This window comes from Pristis pectinata, chromosome 7, assembly GCF_009764475.1.
Source record: "Pristis pectinata isolate sPriPec2 chromosome 7, sPriPec2.1.pri, whole genome shotgun sequence".
In the NCBI taxonomy this organism is placed as follows: Eukaryota; Metazoa; Chordata; class Chondrichthyes; order Rhinopristiformes; family Pristidae; genus Pristis; species Pristis pectinata.
In genome coordinates, this window is record NC_067411.1 from 71414705 (window position 1) to 71438383 (window position 23679).

At 42.2% G+C, this 23679-nt stretch overlaps 2 protein-coding genes across 4 annotated transcripts in view; both read left to right on the forward strand.

The window, feature by feature from the left end:
• The first annotated feature begins 4499 nt into the window (after positions 1-4499).
• On the forward strand, positions 4500-11252 carry prxl2c (peroxiredoxin like 2C). The gene is made up of 6 exons (XM_052020636.1): positions 4500-4697; positions 5156-5224; positions 6880-6933; positions 7684-7789; positions 8476-8607; positions 10809-11252. Exons 1-6 carry the CDS (start codon positions 4500-4502, stop codon positions 10934-10936), a joined length of 687 nt encoding a protein of 228 aa, XP_051876596.1. The 3' UTR covers positions 10937-11252.
• Positions 11253-15927: 4675 nt separating this feature from the next.
• Positions 15928-23679, forward strand: part of LOC127572607 (dual specificity protein phosphatase CDC14C-like) — an 83985-nt gene continuing 76233 nt past the window's right edge. For all 3 annotated transcript variants that reach the window (XR_007956645.1, XM_052020050.1, XM_052020051.1), the window contains exon 1: positions 15928-16156. Coding sequence is in view for 2 of the 3 variants with exons in the window: in XM_052020050.1 (XP_051876010.1) it covers positions 15975-16156 (182 nt within the window). In the remaining variant the exon portion in view is untranslated. The remainder of the gene's footprint in view (positions 16157-23679) is intronic.

The following is a 23679-nucleotide window of genomic DNA, read 5'->3' on the forward strand; positions in this document are numbered from 1 at the left end:
CAATCTGCTTTGACTGTTACTTTGTATATTCACTTATTGTCTGAAAAGAAAGCCGTTTAATGATTTGTATTTGGCTTCATTTCAACAAGCCTTTCTCAGTCTCTACAAAACAATTGGCCAAGCAGTCAGGGGGGTAAGCAACAGCCCAGCTTTGGCAGTCTGAGGAAGTGATTACCCAGCAGACAGAAGTAAAAGATTGAAGGATGTTTTCAAAACCTCCTTGATGAAATGGAACATCCCCACCCAGTATTAAGAATCCCCGGTTCACGAGGGCTCAAAATAGAGAAGAAGTCTTTGGGATGGCACTAAATTCCTGAACCTTGAATCCATGCATTGGGAAACACTGACCAGTCCATCATAGGTTCACCAGCCACCCCTCCAATGACTCTATCTACACTTACCACTGCCTTGGGAAAACAGCCAGTATAATCAAGGACCCCTCCCACCTCAGTCATTCTCTCTCCTCCTTCCTGTCAGGCAGAAGATACAAAAGCTTGAAAGCATGTACCACCCAGACTGCCATACCCATGTTCTGGCTGCAGAACATTCTCAAGGAGGAGGGTGAGCAGCCAGAGGTTGTGTGCACATTCACACCAATGACGTGGGTAGAAAGGGGGAAGACGTCCTGCATAGTGTGTATAAGAGTTAGGACCTCCAAGGTAGTAATCTCTGGATTACTCCCAGTGCCACGTGCTAGTCAGGGCAGGAATAGGATGATAGAACAGATGAATGAGTAGCTTAGGAACTGGTGCAGGGGGCAGGGTTTCAGGTTCTTGGATCATTGGAACTCCTCTGGGGCAGGGGTGACCTGTACAAGATGGACAGGTTGCACCTCGACGGGAGGGGAACCAAATTCTTGGCCAGGAGACTTGCTAGTGCTACTTGGGAGGGTTTAAACTAGTTTGGCAGGGGGATGGGAACCAGAGCACTGGGTCAGAAAGTGGAAGGATTCAATGGAAGGTAGATGTCATGATCAGTATAAACAAGCAGGAGCAAAGTAATAGACATAATGGGACGGACGGGTTGAAGTGTGTGTATTTTAATGCTAGGGGTATTATGGGTAAGGGTGATGAACTTCGAGCATGAATCAGTACATGGAACTATGATGTTGTGGCCCATAACAGAGACTTGGTTGAGAAAGGGACAGGACTGGGTGCTTAATGTTCCAGGGTTTCGATGTTTTAGAAAAGATAGAGAGGGAGGTTAAAAGAGGGAGCAGGAGTTGCACTACTAATCAGGGACAATATCACACCTGCACTCAGAGGGACATAATGGAGGGCTCGTCCACTGAGTCAGTATGGGTAGAACTCAAAACAAGAAAGCTGCAATCACTCTGATGGAATTATAGCACAGACCCCCTGATAGCCACCGGACATTGAGGAACAGATATGCAGGCAGATTATGGAAAGGTGTAAAACCAATAGGGTTGCTGTCATGGGGGACTTCAACGTCCCTAATGTAAACTGGGACCTCCTTAGCGCAAGAGGTTTAGACGGGGCAGAATTTATTAGGGGTATCCAGGAGGGTTTCTTAAATCAATATGTAGATAGTCCAATGAGAGGAGAACTATCTGGACCTGGTGTTGGGTAATGAGCCCTTCAGGATTATAAAGAAGCCAGAAAAGAACTCAAGAAGGGAATTAGAAAAGCCAGGAGGGGCCATGAAAAGTCCTTGACAAGTAGGATTAAAGAGAATCCCAAGGCACTCTATACATACATCAAGAGCAAGAGGATAACTAGGGAGAGGGTAGGACCACTCACTGATAAAGGGGAGAACATGTACTTGGATGTGAGGGATGTGGGTGAGGTCCTTACTGGGTACTTTGCATCAGTATTTACCAAGGAGAAGGACATGGAGGATAGGGAGATCAGTGTGGAGTGTGCTAATATGCTACTGCACTTAGAGATAAAGAAGGAGGTAGTGTCAGGTCTTTTAAAGAGCATTAAGGCGGATAATTCCCCAAGGCTCGATGGGATATACCCCAGGTTATTGAGAGAAGCAAGGGATGAGATTGCTGGGGCCTTGACCAAGATCTTCATGTCCTCCCTTGCCACAGGTGAAGTCCCGGAGGACTGGCAAGTAGCTAATGTTGTTCCATTATTCAAGAAGGGAAACAGGGATAATACTGGCAACTATAGACCAGTGAGTCTCACGTCAGTGGTGGGGAAGTTACTGGAGAGGATTCTTCGGGATAGGATTTATGAGCATTTGGAAAACCATGGCCTAATTAGGGAGAGTCAGCATGGCTTTGTGCAGGGCAAGTCGTGTCTTACTAACTTGATTGAGTTTTTTGAGGAGGTGACGATGGTGGTTGATGAAGGTAGAGTTGTGGATGTTGTCTACGTGGATTTTAGTAAGGTGATTGATAAAGTAACCTCGTGGGAGGCTCATCCAGAAGATTAAGATGCATGGGATCCATGGTGATTTGGCCATTTGGATTCAGAATTGGCTTGCCTGTAGAAGACAAAGGGTAGTAGTCGAAGGGACTTATTCTAGTGGAGGTCTGTAACTAGTGGTGTTCCACAGGGATCCGTACTGGGACCTCTGCTGTTTGTGATTTATATAAATGATCTGAATGAAAATGTAGATGGGTGGGTTAGTAAGTTTGCAGATGATACGAAGATTGATGCTGTTGTGAAAAGCATAGAAGACTGGCAAAGGATACAGCAGGATATAGATCAGTTGCAAATATGGGCAGAGAAATGGCAGATGGAGTTTAACCTGGCCAAATGTTGCACCTTGGGAGATCAAATGTAAAGGGACAGTACACTGTTAATGGCAAGACCCTTAACTGTGTTGATGAGCAGAGGGATCTTGGGGTCCATGTTCATAGCTCCCTGAAGGTGACTACACAGGTTGTTAGGGTGGTAAAAAAAAGCATATGGCATGCTTGCTTTTATTAGCTGAGGCAATGAGTTCAAGAGTCAGGAAGTAATGCTGCATCTTTATAAAACTCTGGTTAAGCTGCGTCTGGAGTATTGCATTCAGTTCTGGTCGCCCCATTATAGGAAGGATGTGGAGGCTTTGGAGAGGGTGCAGAAGAGGTTTACCAAGATGCTGCCAGGATTAGAGGGCATGTGCTATAAGGAGAGGTTGGGCAAACTGGGGTTGTTTTCTCTGGAGCAGCGGAGGCTGAGGGGAGATCTGATAGAGGTTTATAAGATTATGAGAGACATGGATAGAGTAGATGTGTGCAAGGCTCGTGAGTAGCATTGGCTTTGAACACTCTACTCTGAGGTGTGACACCTGTTTCAGTATCAGTTTCAGCATGATCATACTTGGGCCACCAGCTGGAGGCCCAAGGGTGCATTTTCTGGGTAGATTACTTCTTTAACTTCCCATTGAGAATTTTCACCTACAATCCGACCATCCACCTTCCTCCTCCACCACCACCACCACAATGTCTTCAGGCTTCCATCATCTCTCAGCAACCCACCTCCTCCATGAACTCACTAACTCTCCAATTACTTCCTCAACTAAACCCCCAATTACCTCCCAAACACTTCCTAATCATTTCCTCAACCACTGTCTCCAACTCCTCAACCTCTCAACCAAGTAATTCCCACCTCCCAGATCATCCCTTTGACTGACACTCCTCTCCTTGACCGACCAGCCCTTAGGAACTGATCATCTCCAGACCCTCAGTGCCAGCCTGATTCTCTTCCTACACATGGCTTCCTCCCAGCAACCACCTGCTTGCATTTACCTTTCCAGTCTTTCCCCACTCCCAGTATTCTTTCTCCTCCCAATCTCCTCTGCAAATCTAAACTCTCCCCACATGTGGGAGATTATGAAGGAAAGGCCATCGTATATGCTTATGTGTGGAATGCTTATTCTACAATGCACTACACTTTGCCACATTTGAAACCTGTACATAACTGGAGTATACCCATTATGTTTTAGGTGCAATAAAATTTCTAGGCCCTGAAGTTTTGTCAGATCACAAGATGGTCCTATTATACCACGGTGTACTTTAAGTACTTTGATCTTGTATAGTTTTTAAAAATGAGATGTTCAGGCTGCATACAGGAGCCACTAGAACTGGTGTTTTCAAGTGGACTTTATACTTGCATTAAGCCACAGCATCAAAAATAGATTATTAATAGTTAATTAGTCATTAATCTCACATGCTATTTGTACAATTTGTATAAATTCCCTACTGTATTTGCATAAATAACATAAGTGACTAGACTTCCAAGAATCTTTTTAGATACCGGAGAATTAAAACAATAACACTTCTTTCTTTATTGTAGGGAATTTATGTCATAGATTATTAGTTCATGTTCAGCAACTAATTCGCAATTTGAAAGGAACTGACTTCCTGCAGCCTTTACCCAGCCAATGCCTTTCAGAAGACAGTTAGAAACTGTACACTAGTCTTTCCTAGCAAGTTGATGATGGTTTCTGTGTGCTTAGTGCTCTGGTGTAACTTGATAGGGCTACTGGGCTGGTCTTCTCATGTTTAAAAAAAAGTGACGTCTCTTCCTAAAATAACCACTATGTCGACCAGCTTGGAAAAGACACAGGGAGCTCCCCAAATTGTGCAGATCAAAAGAAGCCCCCAGAACCAACCCTACCCACCTCCAATCATCAACATCAAGGCTGCTGAGGACTGTTTTGTTGTCGATTGTTATGGAAGAAAAATACCATTCCCAGCTTTGTATAAGGAGAGGAAAGCGATCTTGGTTTTTGTCAGGGTAAGAGAGGCAGAGGAATGTCAATGGCCTCAGGCCTGATTCGGAGACTGTGTTTCGCTGGGATACAGCACAGCCATTACAGAAGTTCAAAATTAACTTCTTAAATGCCGGAGAGTAATTTCACATGCATCGGAAAATGTGGAGGGGAAGGAGGAAATAAATACAATGGCATTTATTATTCATTATATGGATCTTCCAACAAATTCAAATTTCTGAAGAAGTATTTTAAATTTGCAATGCTAGTTTGTCCTTTTTCTTTAAAAGTGTGGAGTGACCTAATGTGCAGTTTTGCTTTGGGTTGTTTACCAGCAATCTTTTTTTGTTAAGAAAGCACATATGATGAAAATATAATGAGTAATTGCACCATTATTAACTGACTGATCTTGAAGTCATGTTAATACATTCATGATCCAATGTTATTAAAAAAAACCTAATGAAATCTTGACATTATTTTTCAGCATTTTCTGTGCTATACCTGCAGAGAGTATGTGGAGGATTTAGCAAAAATTCCACAGAAATATCTGGAGGTGAGATCACTTACAAATCCCTTTCTCTATCCAAGACTGCAAACCTAACTTAACTGTTGATGAGAGTGCTCAAACCTGATGTCTCATTTCCACGTTTCCCAGTGATAAGCAGAAAGAGGGAGCATGTCAGTTCAGCAGGCTGACCCTCTACAACTACGTTGACACCAAAGTGTGCAAGAGTCTCTTTTTCTGTACTTGTTCAGTACATTTGGATATTATTTGAAAGGCTAGCATTTATTGTCCATCCCAAACCGCCTAAACTGAGCTGTTAATTAAGAGTCAACAGCAATTCTGGGAATGGAGGCACATCCAGGCTAGAGCTGGTGAGGATGGCAGATTTCGTTCTTGGAACAGACTTTGGTACAATCCACTATGTTCATGGTTACCATATTCCAAATGTACTTAAATTCATCAGATTATGTGATGGGTTTCACACTCATATCTCTGGATCAATGAAATCAGTAATTTAACCACAAAGAAACCTAATAAGTAGCAGACTATTCCTGGGTGTTAATGAGGGAGAGAGGATACATTTTTTCAGCTATAAAACTTAGATGAACAATCACTGCATTTGACAATTAACACATGGGATAATTTACTTTTATGCTTATCTTTTACACTTGGAAAATGTGCAAGTGAGGAAGATTTCTTGTTGACTGATATGTGACAGATTTGAAATTAATGTATTTGGTGCTGAGTGGGGAAATAAAATGCAATGTCCCAGAGTCATTGAACATATAGATTTTTTTGAGTGAGAGACAACATACATTAATAAAATCATTTATAGCAACTGACCTCTTTCAGGCCATAAAAGGGATTATTTGAATTTTACCCATTTTGGGTCAGCCAGTATAAAAAAGTGCAGCTCCACTGATGGCTGATTAAGGCCATCCAGTAACCTGCTGTAACCCAGAATCAGAAATGTCTGACCATCAGACTCTAGTCGGTAAATGTGCCCCAACCACAGAACCACTGTGGCAGCAGTTATGCCTTTGCAGTTGGTTTTATTATCCTGAGGTTTTGGAAGAGAAAATCAGCAGAGGTTCCTACTTCAGGATCAAAGAATTGCAAATGCTGGAAATCTGAAACAAAAACTGAAATGCTGAGTATCTCCAGCTGCCTTGAAAGATCATCCAGAAAGTAAGTGTGTAGTTCTAAACAAAACTGTGATGCCAGCTGCTGCTGACCTAACCTGCTGCCATCCACAGCAAACAGAGAATGTTTGGGTGAGGTGAAGTGAGCATCCTTCACTGAAACTATTACCTAGCAAGAAATTCACACCTGAGGAAGGAGAGCATTGAAATTATCTCAACATGACTCACCATTATAAGGAGAGAGGAATCTAAACAAAAAAGGCAAAAGAGAAATTTAGAACATCAAAGTTTTCAGAAAGTAATTAGATTTCTCCTTTTTATTTACTTTATGCTAATAGATTCACTGACATCTCTGTCAAGCATGAACTAACAATAATTTAAAATTTTATTTGTATTTAGTGATAATTCTTTTGGTCTCTGTTAGCATTTAGTTTTGGCAGTTTTCAGATCTGGGAGCATCTGATATGTTACATTACAGAAAATTTACAGAATAAATTGGAGTCTCCAGATGTCTAGTGCTTCACATGAAGATTACCCAATTACTTATTTTGTCTTTCAAAGGATGCTGGTGTCAGACTAATCGTTATTGGGCAATCCAGCCATGACCACATACAGGTAGGTATAACTCCTGTTGTTATTCAATTCACAATCATTAAAAGAAAGTACTTGCAAAGGATATTACTTGTGCATCTGAAGGGACTGCATGAACAGGTAGCATATCTGCAGGCAGAATATAATTTAAATCTTTGTAGTTAAATACTTGACTGCCAAGAATAGTATAACATAGATGCATGTAAAAGGAAGCTAGATAAGTAGGCAAAGGAGGGGGAAAAAAATGGTGAATGGATTAAGATGAAGTAGACAGAAGGAAACTGATTTGCAATGTAAACACTGCCAGAGACCTATTGGGCTAAATAATTGTTGTTGTGATTCAAGTTCCAAGTAATAAGGGATTGTTGTTCAAATATATCCTTTTGTCTGCTGTGGGAGAAAAACTCAGATGTAATCTATTTCAGCAAGCTTTCCTTTAATAAATGAGGCCAAATTAAATTTTAAACTGTTTTCATTTTATTTATTCACGTTAATCCTTCCAGTATAAATTGGGCACTGCTCGCATAAACAAAACATTAATTGTGCTATATAAAAATTGTACTCTTTTTCAGCTGCAAGTAGTGGCTAGATAAGTAGGCAAAGATAAGTCGTGCATAATACTTCAAATGCCATTTTGGTCAATAAATAGCACCCAGGAACTTAATTTTGTAACTGCAGTATCAAGCATGACAGACATTTTTATATTTGAGCTTCTAGCATGAAGAAACAGGTTATTTCTTCACATTAATATTTTCATTATTATTTTGCTTGTAGCCTTTCTGTGCACTAACTGGATATACTCATGAAATTTACATTGATCCAACCAGAAAAATTTATAAAAGTTTACAAATGAAACAAGGAGAAACATTCCATCAAGCAGGTAGCGTATTGGTTTAATGCAGTTCTACGACACTTTATATGCTATCTATTCTTCAATACCATTTGCTCCTGCACTGGGCCTGAGTGGGCACTAAACACCTGTGAATGACAGTGCATAGAGTTAACAGCTTCTTTGTCTCTATGGTTTAAAGGATATTCCAGACAAGGTGAACAATGAAAATCAAAACATTTTCAGATGCTGGATTTCTGAAATAAGAATAGACCATGGTGGAAACACTCAGCAGGTCAGGCAGCATCTGTGGAAAGGGAAACCAAGTTAATGCCTCAGGCTGAAGACCCTTCATTAGGTGAACAATCCTTATCAATTTTGTTCTCTCCTTTCCTCTGGCTGGTGAGAAATGGGGACCATTGTGATTATTTTTCTTTCCCCATCCTAAGCACAGGGAGTCATCCCATGAAGGCAGGTCAACATATCCACCACTCACTGGGGGCTAAATTTTGAACTTTCCACCTGTGTATGGCTCAATATAAGAAAGAACATTTAGCCTCTGGATCACTGTGGAAAGCAGCTGACTCTTTTAAACACAAAAGAAAACTAAGAAACTGGCTATACACCCAATTGCCCTGCTTATTAACTATATTTTGTTAATATTTATTTATTTTGCAAGTAAATGGATCTGTTATTCTCATTTTTCATTCAAAATGATCATGGGTTTCTTTCATCAGTCAGGAGCCCCCACGTTAAATCAAGTACATTGACTGGAATCTTTAAGAGTATGTGGAATGCAATGAAGAGCCCTGCATTTGACTTTCAGGGTGATCCAGGGCAGCAAGGTGGAGCTTTGATCATAGGACCCGGTGAGCTCATCTTTATTTCTAAAGAATACCTCGATGAAGGATTTTTTTTCAAATGCCATAGTTCTACAGAATATTATTTAGGGCAAAAGAAACATTTCACTTGGTAACAAAAATTTCTTCATTTCTTTCATGGAACAAGTGAGTTGTCAACTAACTTACAATAATATAAACAGAACATTCTAATAGTATCAGGTTCTGTACTTAAAAATCGTCTATGTATTGGAAATTAAAGCACACTGCAGCTTTGAATTAATGTTCAAAATGTAATTTTCCTCCCTTCTCTCAAACAATTGTTTTGTTAAAGCATTGATGCCAGCTTTGGTGGTACTAAAATTCATCAGATATCTCATCTTAGTAACCATGTTTAAATGTGAACTAAAACAATGAAAGAAACAATCATAGCCCTCCAAACATCCCACTAATGAAGCTTCTATTTGAAGTGTAGTCACTGTAGTAATGCAGGAAATGTAGCAGTTAATTTGCACACAGCAGGTTCTCACAAAGAGATCAAATCTGCTTTAGTGATATTAATGGAGGGATAAATATTGTGCAGAATTCTGAAAATAACTCCTCCAATACCATGGGATCTTTTGTGTCCCTCACAGAGAATGATAAAGCCTCAGTTTAATGCTTCGCCCATATGGTGACATCTTCAATCGTGTTGCTCTACCTCAGTACTGTAGTTGAGCAGAGAAGAAGCCATGGTGCTATCAACTCTGCCATAGGTGAGAAGGATATGTAACGTGAGAGCTGTCACTGAGAAAGCTATTGTCTATTATACTTTTCAACAAGATGTCAAATAGATGATAGTCATAAAACAGACTGATTTACTTCCTCTCCGTAGTCCAAAGAACTGGGCCTACCCCTATGGTAGGCTCATTCAGAAAGTCATGAGGTATGGGATCCATGGAAAATTGGCTGTGTGGATTCGAAATTGGCTTGCCCACAGAAAGAGAGGCTGGTTGTAGAAGGGGAGTCTTCGACCTGGAGGTTGGTGACTAGTGGTGTTCTGCAGGGATCTGTTCTGGGACCCCTGCTCTTTGTGATTTTTATAAACGATTTGGATGAGGAAGTGGAAGGATGGGTTGGTAAGTTTGCAGATGACACAAAAGTTGGTGGTGGAGTAGATAGTGAAGACAGTTGTCCTAGTTTGCAATTGGATTTAGACAGGATGCAGAGCTGGGCAGAGAAGAGGCAGATGGAGTTCAATCTGGAGAAGTGTGAAGTGATACACTTTGGAAGAAAGAACTTGAAGGCAGAGCACATGGTTAACAGTAGGATTCTTAGCAGTGCAGAGGAACGGAGAGATCTTGGTGTCCACATACATAGATCCCTCAAAGTTGCCTCACAAGTGGATAGGACAGTTAAGAAGGTGTATGGTGTGCTGGCCTTCATTAGACGGGGGATTGAGTTCAAGAGCCAAGAGGTAATGTTGCAACTCTATAAGACTATGGTTAGACCACACTTGGAATACTGTGTTCAGTTCTGGTCACCACATTATAGGAAGGATGTGGAAGCTTTGGAGAGGGTGCAGAGGAGATTTACAAGGGTGCTACCTGGGTTGGAGAGCATGTTTTATGAGGAGAGGTTGAGTGAGTTAGGGTTTTTCTCTTTGGAGTGACGGAGGATTAGAGGAGACTTGATAGAGGTCTATAAGATTATGAGAGGCATAGACAGAGTGGACAGCCAGCATCTTTTCCCCAGGGTGGCAATGGCCAATAGAGGCCACCCATTTAAAGTGCGTGGAGGAAAGTTCAGGGGAGATGTCAGAGGTAGGTTTTGTACATAGAGTGGTGGGTGCCTGGAATGCACTGCTGGGGTTGGTGGTAGGGGCCGATACGATAGGGTCATTTAAGAGACTCTGAGTCAGCACGTGGATGGAAAAAAAATAGAGGGTTATGGGAGGTGAAGTAGAGAGGGGGATAAATTGAAAGGGAATAACGTTTATATAGGTCGGCACAACATCATGGGCCGAAGGGCCCGTGCTGTGCTGTTCTATGTTCTTGTATAACCCACTTTGCTCTTCCAAAATGAGATAACTTAGTTAGCACACAACAGAAACTGAAGTTTCCATTTCTTTCTGATTTCATTTTTGCATCACATTTTAATTTATTTTCAAAGAATTGTAGATGTACAGCAATATATTTTAGCTGATAGGGAGCCTTACTAAACATATCCATGATTTATTCTTATTTCCACAGGAGATAAACTTCACTTTGGACATCTTGATTTAAATAGGTTGGATCATGCACCCATCAACTTATTGCTGAAGCTGGCAGGAGTTAAAACAGTGGACTTTACCAATAAGGCAGAGATCATTGACATCTGAAATAATATTAACAGAAAGTGAAAAGTGAACACAATTCTATTCAACACGCTTCTCAAACAACTTTAGCTCCCATATTTTTAACTGGCAGAAATTAAGTCTATCAACAAGATTTATCATAGTCTAAGTGGTCTTCTGTTTTTAGGAGTACATCAGTTGAATATCTTAATTTATTAACATTATCTGGGTAGATTTTGGATATTTATGGTCCTGGCATAAAACGCAAATCCAGAATTGAGGCTTAGAATCATAGAGTCATACATCTGGAAGCAGCCCCTTCAGCCCAATGGTCCATGCTGACTATCAAGTTCCCATTACATTAATCCTACTTTATACTCCCCACTTTCCCATTAATTCCCTTTGGATTCTAAAACTCACATACGCACTAGCAGCAATTTACAGTGGCCAATTAACTTACCAACGTACGCTGAACCCAGGTCACTGGAGTTCTGCAGGCAGCAGGTCTACTAGTTGCACCCACTGTGCCACTCCTGTACCATAGACATTGATGACCCCTGAAGGACATTCTGTCCCCCAACTGAAACGCCTGACCAGCCAGCTAATTACCACAGCAGATATCGTAGTGTGCACTCCCCAGAATTTGTAAAGTCCCTCTTCAACTGAATCAATTTGGTTTATTCCAGAAGCTTCCTAACAATGTATGCAACAGACACACAATGCTGGAGGAACTCAGCAGGTCAGGCAGCATCCACAGAGGAAAATAAACAGTCAACATTTCGGGTCGAGACCCTTAATTGGGACTGGAAAGGAAGAGGGCAGAAGCCAGAATGAAAAGGTAGGGGGAGGGGAAGGAACGCAAGCTGGCAGGTGATAGGTGAGTCCAGGTGAGGGAGGGGGGATGAAAGGGAGTGATGTAAGAAGCTGAGAGGTGATAGGTAGAAGAAGAGGTAAAGGGCTGAAGGAGGAGGAATCCGATAGGAGCGGACAGTAGACCATGGAATAAAGGGAAGGAGGTGGGGAATAGATCCACAGGTCATGAGGGCGTGGAGGGGAAAGAGAAGGGGTGAGTGGGCCACAGGAATAAGGGAAAACAAAGGGGGAAAGTAAAAAATGGGGGGGGGAGAGTGGAGGGGTTAGTGAAATTGATGTTGAGGCCTTCAGCTTGGAGACTACCAAGGCGGAATATGAGGTGTTGCTCCTCCAACCTGCATCTGGCCTCAACGTGGATAGATGTGTCAGCATAGGAGTAGGAAGTGGAATTGACGTGGCTGGCCACCAGGAGATCCTGGCTGTTGTGGTGGATGGAGCAAAGGTGCTCGACGAAGCAGGCACCCAATCTGCATCAGGTGTCACCGATGTAGAGGAGGCAGCGATGGGAGCACCAGATGCAATAAATGACACCCACAGATTAACAGGTAAAGCGGTGCCTCACCTGGAAGGACTGTCTAGTGCCCTGAATGGCGGTGAGGGAGGAGGTGTAGGGACAGGTGAAACACTTTGCACAGTTGCAAGGATAAGTGCCAGGATGTTCATCGGTGGGGAGGGATGAATGGACAAGGGAGTTGCGGAGAGAGCGATCCCCGCAGAAAGTTGGGGGGGGGGTGGTGGAAGGTATGAATGGGAAGATGTGCCTGGTGGTGGGATTCCGTTGGAGGTGGCGGAAGTTGTGGAGAATGATGTATTGGATGCAGAGGCTTGCGGGGTGGTAGGTGAGGACGAGGGAACCCTGTCCCTGTTATGTCAGTAGGGGGGGTGGGATCCCATCCAAGGGTATCATTTATTGCATCTGGTGCTCCCAGTGCGGCCTCCTCTACATCAATGAGACCTAAAGCAGATCGGGTGATCACTTCATCAAGCACCTTTGCTCCATCCGCCACAAAAGCAAGGATCTACCAGGGGCCAGTCACTTCAATTCCACATCCCACTCCCATACTGACATGACTATCCGTGGCCTCCTCTACCGCCACATTGAGGCCAGACGCAGGATGAAGGAGCAGCACGTCATATTCCGCCTTGGTAGTCTCCAACCTGACAGCCTCAACATCGATTTCTCTAACTTCTGGTAAACCCTCCACTCTTTCCCACCCCCCTGTTTTTTTTCCCCTTCCCCCTTTGTTTTCCCTCATTCCTGTGGCCCCCTCATCCCTCCTCTTTCCCCTCCCCTGCCCCCGCCCATCTATTCCCCACCTCCTTCCCTTTATTCCATGGTCTACTGTTCTCTCCTATTGGATTCCTTCTTCTTCAGCCCTTTGCCTCTTCTACCTATCACCTCTCAGCTTCTTACATCACTCCCTTTCATCCCCCCTCCCTCACCTGGACTCACCTATCCCCTGCCAGCCTCTACTCCTCCCCCTACCTTTTCATTCTGGCTTCTGCCCTCTTCCTTTCCAGTTCTGATGAAGGTCACAACCCGAACCATCGACTGTTTATTTCCCTCCGTAGATGCTGCCTGACCTACTGAGTTCCTCCAGCATTTTGTGTGTGTTGCTCCAGATTCCAGCATCTGCAGAATCTCTTGTGTCTAACAATGTATGCGACAGGCAAGGAAGAACTTGGGTGTTAACTGGATTCTTCCAAAGTAGATTGAAGGCATCGGTGTTGAATACTAAATAGAGTGCAACTGTGGCAGATCAGACCTGCAGCAACAGAAAACTATTGGAAGGACATATAAGATACTGCCTAAATAATTGCTTAGTGACACTAAATCTCACTCCCTCCCAATCTGGTCATGGTTCCATCTGTCTTTCATCTCTCCCCTACTGGTTCCCATTATCACCTTCCTTACTTATCAGATTCCAGCACTGGCAGCCTTTGTGTTCTTGCTCATCACCTTCCAGCCACTGTCTCCACCTTCACCTCCCCTCCCCCCTCTTGGCTACTTCCTTTTTTTATCTGCCTCCATCTATTATCCACCTGCCTCTGTCTCCCAACTCCACTCCTCCCCTTCCCCTAAATGGTTCGGTCTGCTCATTATCGATGTAGCAAGATGGTACCGGAGCGTGGCATCTCATTGCAAGCTGCTGTCTACAGATCTACTCATTACCCTTACTATAATCGTTCTACACTTTTAAATTTAAACTCTATGTCACTATTACCTGTACTACATCAATGCACTCTTTACTAACCCAATGTAACTGCACTGTGTAATGAACTGACCTGTATGAACTGTATGCAAGACAAGTTTTTCTCTGTACCTTGGTATAAGTGACAATAATAAACCAATACCAACACCTTCACCCACCCCCTCAGTCCACCAATCACCTCTGGCCCTTGTCTCACTACTCCCCTCCCCCCCATCTCTTTATACTGGCTATCTCCCCTCTCCACTCTCAATCCTACAGAGGGTTTTGACCCAAAATATCAACAATTTCTTCCCCCCACAGATGCTGCTCGACCCACTGAGTTCCCTCCAGTGGATTGATTGTTGCTCTAAATCTGAGTTAGTTTGTTGATTGAGTACCCATCTATACTTTTTTCCCCTCCAAAACTTTTGTGGTCTCCAACAGAGGAATCAGATTTGAACCTTCATAGGTCAGGAATCATACCATGTGACAATAGTCCCATACCCAGATGGGTCACAAGTCCTATTAGTTTGTCTTTTATAATGCCTGCATATATTAACTTCACAGAAGTTAAAAATATAATTTACAAAAATGTATTAAAATATTTTTTGTTGGTGATATTTGCAAATAATATGAGAGTCTGAATTTTTTTTTAAAAATCCCATCTGATGAGCTGATCATGTATGTGGAATTTCTCATGCCTCCACATAGCTGAAATAGATAATAATAGCAACATTTATTTCCATTTATATTAGCACTTTTTAGTGTCACAAATCACTTCAAGCCACTTCACAGGAATATTATCAAATAAAAATGGATGCCCTGCTAATTAAGAAGTGACCAAAGGTCAGTTAAAGAGACATTTTCAAAGAAGTATCTTAAGGAAGGAAAGAGAGTCAGAGATAGGCAGGTTTAGAGAAGGATTTCCATGCTCGGCTACTGAACAAATGCCAGTGATTCAGTAATTCAATCAGGGGAAGATTTAGAGGCCAGAATATGAACATTGGATTTTGAAGAGATGAAGGGCTAGAGAAATAGGGTGAGGAGGAATGTTAAAACAAGGATGAAAATTTTAAAATTAAGGCATTACTTAACCACTAGCCAATGTAGATGACAGGAAATGGGGTGCAAATCTACATCTGTTCACTTTGTCGCATCTATTTGACACACCACCCTCCTGGCACTTGAGGGATCATTGCCTTACATTAGCTTGTTAAATATCAAAGTCCTTCATCAGCAGGTTTTGGATATTTTTGGTGGTATTTTGTACCCAGACCATGTAATAGATGGAATGTCCAGTTCATAACACCAGATGGTAAGTCTGCTAATGTCAGAGCAAAGTCAGAAAACAAAAATTTCCCATAGGCAGCGCTTTATATAGGCAAAAATCACTTCGGCTCTGACATACTGTTTAATTTCAATGAAAATTTTAGTGACTAATATCGCCAACTCTTCAGACTCGGGTGTAAGTAGCATTTTGGAAATATCTGAATGCTTCACCCGCCAGTCAGACGGCTTGGGCCAGCGGCAGCACTACAGGTGGGCACCTTCATAACCCAATCCCGGTTCCCGCACCCTGCACTCACAGTTACCATGTCCAACATCAGCCCTCAAGAAAACTATAACAGGTTGCCAACTCCTTAGCAGTGATATTCCGGACGGCCCGTCCATTTCGAGGAAGAACATTTGCGTAGCCAGGGTTTGGTGGTGTGGTTTGGCATGTTTTGTCTGAGCACCATGGAAGGGGAAGGAAATTGCCCAACTTGCACTATTTCTCTGATGCCCTGCCCTTGTGCCGGCCTCCCGTGCCGCACGTCACTCAGCAAGCGCAGCAGGCTGGGGCTGTGGGCGGAGGAGGCGGCGAGCCCGAGCGCTGCAGCAGGGAAACCAGCGGCCGGAGTTGGGGAGGAGGGGGGGGGGGTGGGGGGGGGTGGGGGAGGAAAGTGGGGGGGGGCGGGTGGCCGGGCGGGGTGGGGAGGGGGGGTGGTTGGCGGTGGTGTCCCGGCCACCGGCTCTGCATGGGGATCCGGCACCGGTGGCCAGTTGAGGTGAAGCGGGAGAGCTGCGGGCGTCATGAAGAGGAAGAACGAGAAGCGCAGAGGGTGCGTGTCGAAGCGGCGCTCGGTGAGGAAGAAGCCGGAGGAAGAGCAGCTGCAGGCGGCGGCGCCGGCGGGCAGCGATGTTTACATCAGGTTGCAAGGTAAGGCGAGCAAGTGCGGGCAGAGAGAGAGAGAGAGAAGCGGCATCGCTTATTGTTACCGGCGGGGCTAATGGACGGGCAGCTGCAAATGTAAGACAAGCTAAACAAGTTCTCTGGAGAGGCAACTGCTTCATCCATTTTTTGTTATTGTTGCTTCTCTTCCCCTCGATTATTATTTAAATATCAAGCAACAGTCGTCGACTGGAAGGCAAAACAAATTATTTTGTTTCAAAATATATTCCCGCCCCACTGTATCTCGCAGCTGCCAACCATTGGCACATTACAGGAACCGAGATGGATCACAAGGCAGTTGAAAATTGTGCCTGGGAGTCATTTGTTTTGTTTATGTTGCCAAGGAAGCGATTATCTTTCTCCTGAAGAAAAACTAATGAGACTTAACTCCGGAAGAGTTGATGTTGTAGGCACCCGGCGCTGTGAATTTTAAAGCCAAGGCTAAAGATGGGATTTGTCATTAACTGTCACCGTTTACATGAGGAAAAGGTCTAGGAAGAACTGTGCGCCATTCTCCCCAATTCTGCATCTATAGAATACACATGCATCATGATGTTTGCTGTGAAAATCATCAGTTGTCATCTGTGTGTGCAAACATTTTACCAAAGTTTTCTGCAGTCTTATTCAATGGCATTTTTTTCATGAATAATCATTTCAGATGCGAGAGAGAAATGTCGCATTTTTTTTAAAGTTTGAGAACGGACGATGTTTGAAGTCTATGGAAATAATTTCAGCAAAATAATGGTGCCTGACGAGTAAGCTAATAAATAACATCCGACACACTGTGCGCTCCATAATGATCAGGGTAGCGGAACGGAGTGACCCCGATACGTAATCCATTCAAAAAACTGCAAAGTTTGAATGTTTTATTTGCTATCAGGACCACGGGATCGATAATCTAGCTGTTTAGTACGAGTGTTCAGGTGTCAACATTATTTGCTTTCCTGAATTTTTTTCCGTGAGGAGAATTCTTCTTGGCTTAATGGTGAACGGCTGACCTCTTATTTTAACTGTTACGCTGTTTCGAGACAAGCTAGCTAGAGAAAACTTCATCCCTGCGTTCATCCTGTCGAGTCTTGTTAGAATTTTGTACATTTCAATAAAATCACCTTTCACTCTCTAAACTCTAGAATATAGGCCCAGTCTGCTCAGTGTCTCTTCAAAGGACAGGCCCATGTCTATCATCTCCAATTCCGGGAATAAATCTGGCGAATCTTTGTTGCACCCCCTTCATCCCATTGTTTTAATAGTTAGGGAGACAAAACCAGGTATAGTTTCACCAGGGCCCTTTATAATTCTTGTAAAATGTCTTTAGTGGCGTCCTTTTGCAATAATGACCAACGTACTATTTGCCTTCCTGTTTGCTGTACCTGCACATTAATCATGCCCCAACAACTAACCCCTTTCAATTTTTCACTATTTAAAAACATTCTGCTTTTCTGTGGTCCTACTGCAGAAAGAATGATATTGGATCTAATCTTTGGGACTAACTGGACAAATAGAGGGAGTGTCAGTGGGAGAACATTTCAGAGATAGTGACCATTGTAAATTTAAGGTTGTTAAGGAGGAGGATAAAGTTAGACCAGAAATTAAGGTCCTAAACTGAAGGAAATCTAATTTCAATATGATTAAATAAATCCGGATGTCAAGGGACAATGAGGACTGGATAAAGAATAGAGAGGTAGCTTATGGCATTTTTAGGGAACGGAAAATAGGTGAGGCCATACAGAATGTGCAGATGAATACCTAAAATAGGAGGGTGAAGAGGGGCCATAAAATGTCACTTGTATTAAGGAAATTCCCAAAGCATTTCATATATATTAAAGGCAAGAGGGTAATCGGGGACCAAAGTGACAATCTGTGCATGGAGCCAGAGGATGTAGGTGAGGTCTTAAATGAATACTTCCAACCTTTTCACTATGAAGAAGGACAATGTAATTCCGGCAGAGAGACCATGGAATACTAGAATAAATTACCATAGAAAAGGAGAAGGTATTAGATGTTTTAGTAAGTTTAAAAGTACTTAAATCCCCAGGGCCTATTGAGATGTATCCCAGGCTGTTATGAGAAACATGAGAGGAGATAATTGGAGCTCTGACAGAAATTTTCTAATCTTCTCTGGCCACAGGAGAGGTGCCAGATGACTGGAGGACAGTAAATGTGGTATCTTTATTCAAGAAGAGCAGCAGGGATAAGCCCGATAATTACAGGCTATTGAGTCTAACATCAGAGGAAGGGAAGGTATTGGAAAAAATTCTAAAGGTTAGGATTAATCTGCTCTTGAAGAGGTGGGGATTGATCAGTAATATCACATAGTTTGGCTAAGGGGAAATCCTTTGTGACTGATTTAATGGAATTTTTCAAGGGGTGACTAAGTATGTCAATGAGTGTAATGCATTTGATGTTGTCAATATGGACAATTTATTTAATTAAGCCTTTGATAAGGTCTCACATGAGAGACTGGACAAAAGGAATGAGCCTGTGGAATCCACGGCATTTTTGCAAACTGAATCTTGAAATTGGCTTGGTGATATGAAGCAGAAGGTTGAGGGTTGTATTTTTGATGGGAAGCCTGTGATGGAGTAATTCAGCTACAAAAAGAAACTGGATAAGATGGATTTGTCATCCTAGGAGCAGAGAAGCTGAGGAGAGACCTGTTTGAGGAAGATTATGAGGGGCATACTAAGGAACTTTTACCTTTACAGAGGGCATAGGTTTAAGGTAAGGGGTAAGAGATTTAAAGGAAGTTTAAAGATTTTTTTTCACCCGGAGAGTGACTGGAATCTGGAATGCTCTGCCTAAGGGGGTGATGGAAATAAGTACTCTCACAATATTTAAGAAGTATTTAGATAAGCCCTTGAAATGCCATGGAATCAAAGGCTTTGGGCCAAGTGCTGGAAAATGAGATTAGTGTAGATAGGTACTTGGACGTAGATATGTAGATGGACGCAGTGGGCCAAGGGCACATTTCCTTAGTGTACGTCTCTATGACTCTTTGACTGTTTATCTATGTTATACTATTTTCCATCTTTCATGTTCTCACCCATTCACTTAGCCTGTGTTTCCTCCTTAAGTCTCATTACATCCTCCTCACAACCCATACCGTCACCCAGCTTTGTATCATCAGAAAACTTGGATATATTTATTAGTTGGGAGGCTGTGAGCAGTGGTGGTGCCCCTACTAGACACAGCTTACCAACCCAAAAATGACCAGCTGCTCCATTTTTTCCCCATTATCCAATTCCCCGTCCATGCCAGTCTATTACCTTCAATGCCATATGCCCCAATTTAATAACCTTGTGTTGCATGCTATCATGAAAATCAAAGTGTACTACAAATCGCATAATATATAACATATTAAGTTTATCAACTTGAACAAAACTGCTTGATCAAGGGTACCATGCATGTTTATATTTTTTATTCATTGACCATATTGAATTTCCAGTCACGATTGTGTTGCTGTTTTGAATTGGCAGTAGGCAATACACCATTAGAGGGTGCTGTATGCAACCCTAAATTATTAACCTAATGGCTGTCTTGAATTTAATGAGGTCCAGAAACCTTATACTGAACTCTAAAGGGGTTTAATTCTTCCTCCTCTTTTCTGCCTGAAAACGATGTCTGCTGATTTCACCACATGGATTATTCCTTTTTCATCTTATTTAATTCATCCCACTCTCCATTCAATTCATCACGTTGCCTTATAGACATTTGAGGACAGGGCAAATACGAATTAAAATAGAACATGATTATTTTTCGACCAAAGAAAGTCTTCAGAGTACATTATCATGTGATGTCTATCCTCATTCTCATAAGGATGTAATTTTTTTTGAAATCTTACTAAACTCAAACCCTAATCTGAGAATGCACTCCCAGGGTATGTGTTGTAATAGGTCAGATCACTGCAAATTCCAGGTGAACTAGAAAGTAAACATGGTAATCAGTGAAATTTTGCTATTGTAAACTGTATTTTTTGCTTTTCTAAAGCAACAACTACTTCCATTTAAAGGCACTTATAACATCACAAGGTGCTTCCTCTTAGTGTTCCACTCTGATCTCTGGGTTCTGAGATGGCTAAGGTGTCCTCTGTGGGAACTGCAGACTCTGCCACAGGTGGTACCATGCATGTTTATATTTTTTATTCATTGACCATATTGAATTTCCAATCACGATTGTGTTGCTGTTTTGAATTGGCAGTAGGCAATACACCATTAGAGGGTGCTGTATGCAACCCTAAATTATTAACCTAATGGCTGTCTTGAATTTAATGAGGTCCAGAAACCTTATACTGAACTCTAAAGGGGTTTAATTCTTCCTCCTCTTTGATAACGCTTGATGAGGTAACCAAGTCAGTTGATGGTTGTCTGCTCCTTCCACTGTTTGCACTTGGTTTTTAGGTGCTAACATCGGAAACACTCTATTGCCTCCCTGAATGCTTCTCTGCTGGTTTGAGTGGTCCTGGGCCAGAGTCAATGAGAATGTTACCTTTATAAGGAGGCTTTGAGGATGTCCCTGAAGTGTTTTTTTTCTGTCCTCCTTGAAATCAATGCCCTGTTGGAGCTCGGGATAGCGTACATTTTAGGAGTCTGGCATCAGGCATGCTGAAGAGCCGCCACCCCTACAAGAGCAGGTTAAGTGTGATCAGACCTTCTGTGCTTGGGATGTTGGCTGGGGAGAGGAGGCCAATATTGGAGCGCACACCTGCCAGTGGATTTGGAGGATTCTGCACAGGCAGCATTAGTAATACTTCTCTGGTGCTTTAAGGTGCCTGCTGTATGTAGCCCATGTCTCTGGTGTATTCAACAGGCAGGATGGGAGAAGATCCGCTGCTGCTGAGTAAACCTTGAACTTGGTTTAAAGGTTTGAGAACTTGGGCTACAAACACTCTTCTTCTTAGTTGGCTAAAGACTGTGCTGAATCGTTGAAGGCTGTGGTGAATTTTGTCATCCATGTCTGCCCTTGCTAAAAAGTGGCTCCGGAAGTATGGATCTTGATTGTCAGGGGTTAAAGTTGTGTGTGCAGACAGTTTGATGAAGCTACCTTTCCTTCAGGATATTTAGTGTAAAGGCCATCCATGTTAATTAGAGAGTAAACATGGTAATATGCTTTGGTGAAAGAATCAGAAATGGTTTGTAGTAATCAAGTGTTGTCTGCGTATTGTAACTTGACAGATAAAGTAATGATCTTGGTTTTGGAGCAGAGACGCAAACATTAAACAGATTCCCACTTGACCTTTGGATTAACTCTGCTCTAGTATTAGAAATAAGGTCAAGTATTGCAGTGAGGTGGATTGAGACAAGATTTGGTACAAAGGCACAGCCTTGCTTAACCCGAGTCAGCACTGTGAATCAATTATGTTGTGGAACCATTGGTGAGGATCGTGGCTTGTATGTGATTGTGGAGCGGACATAGAATGGTGATGAATTTTTGAGGACAGCCATGTTAGAGAAGGATCCTCCATAACCCCTCTCAATTTACAGAGTCAAAAGTTTTTGTGAAGTCAAAATGCCACATTCAGAGATTTGCTAAACATATTTTTCTTGGATTTGTTGCACAGTGAAAATCCCATCCAATGTCCATCATGATAGATGTAATTCACATCTGCAATTCAGGAACGAGTTCTTTGGTCACTGGGAGGAAGCGATTGAGGACAATTGCTGTAATGACATTCCCTGTGCCAGACAGCATGAAGATTCCTCTGTAATTACTGCAATTGGACCTTGAATATGGTCATGATTAGAAGGTGGTGTTTGAGCTGACTCTCACATTCCCTTTGTTTCTCACTTAGAACAGCAATATCAATGTTGAAGCGTCTTTGAGATCCCAGGCTATGATAGTGGAACAATGCTCAGGTCTGTCACTGCTGGACCAGTTCATGAGGGTCCTGAGTTCTAGTCAAGGAGTGTAAGTTCCCTGTGAGCAATTTCTTTTCACAGTGCATGGCCATTAAACAGAGGAGCATGGTCAAATAAAGCACAACGTCAAGCCATGTCAAAAGATTTTAAAACAATAAGGTAGGTTTAAGGCCATCTTAAATGATGCAAGAGGTAGAGGGGTTTAGGGAGGAAATTCCAGAGCTGAAGCAGGGCGGCCAGTAGTAGAGCATTTAAATTCAGGAATGCACAAGGGACCGCAACTAGAGGAGCAGAGGGACATGAGAAGATGTGGAGTTGGATGAGATTACAGTGATGGGGAAGGGGTTTTCAACAGGAGAATTTTGAACATAGGGTGTTGCTGTTCCAGAAGCTGGTGTAGACCAAGGATCACATAAGAGGTGGGTGATTAGAACTTAGTACATTAGGATATGTGGGAGTAGAGGTTTGGATGAGCTCAAGTTTTCTTTGGGTGCAAGATGAAAGATTGGCTGGTTGAGTCTGAAGCAATGATTGAGAGTGTGATCAGCGGATGAGCTGAAGCAGAGGTGGAGATGAACATTTTTATGAAGACAGAATTAGTTGTTCATAGTCATAAGAGGTGGGTGATTAGAACTTAGTACATTAGGATATGTGGGAGTAGAGGTTTGGATGAGCTCAAGTTTTCTTTGGGTGCAAGATGAAAGATTGGCTGGTTGAGTCTGAAGCAATGATTGAGAGTGTGATCAGCGGATGAGCTGAAGCAGAGGTGGAGATGAACATTTTTATGAAGACAGAATTAGTTGTTCATAGTAAGGGAGTGAGTACTTGCTGGGAAGTTCTCAATAAAATAGGATTCTAAGGCTGAAAGCAGCCAATTTTATCCTCAGTCAGAATCTCTGTAGAAATAACTATTGATGACTTCATATTTCAAATGAAGATATTTAGACATTTCTACTGTGGGTATTGATGCACTCATCTATCAATTTCTTTGAATAACCACCCTAAACATATTGTGCAACCTGTATTTGAAGGAGTTATTAGGCTTAAAGATTTTTTAGCACCTACTGTCCATACTTTGCTTAGCATATCACCTTGCAAATTGAGAACCTAAATAACATAATGGAGTATTTATTTACATCTGGAATTGTTTAATATTTAATTGAATTATATATGAAGATATTAACCAGTCTAATTGGAATAATACATCTGATTGTTCTAAAGTTACATTGATACAGAACTCCCTTTGCTTTTAACTCCCAGTGCTTGTTCATTTTGATCATTTCATCAATGAGAGCTGCCCAGATAACACACTTTCAGCTACAGAGAATAGGTATTATTTGTGAAGAGATTTCTGAGAACACTTCCAGCACTAGAGTATAGCAATAACATTTACTGTTGATGGCATTGATGTGAAAACAAATAATTTTCTAGGATTTAAGAGTTGATTCCTTTCTTCAGTCAGAATGTAGTATAAGTGTTACTTGAGGGAAAAAAAACCAATATGGTGGGATTCCACAATAAGTCAGAAAATGGTGAAAATGCCTAATAAGTCAGTCAGCATTTGAAGGGGTAAGATTCATGTTTTGGGTATGGCATGTCCTCACTGCTGAACATTTCTAATTAGGATTGTCCTGGAGTTTGTTCAATTAAGCACTT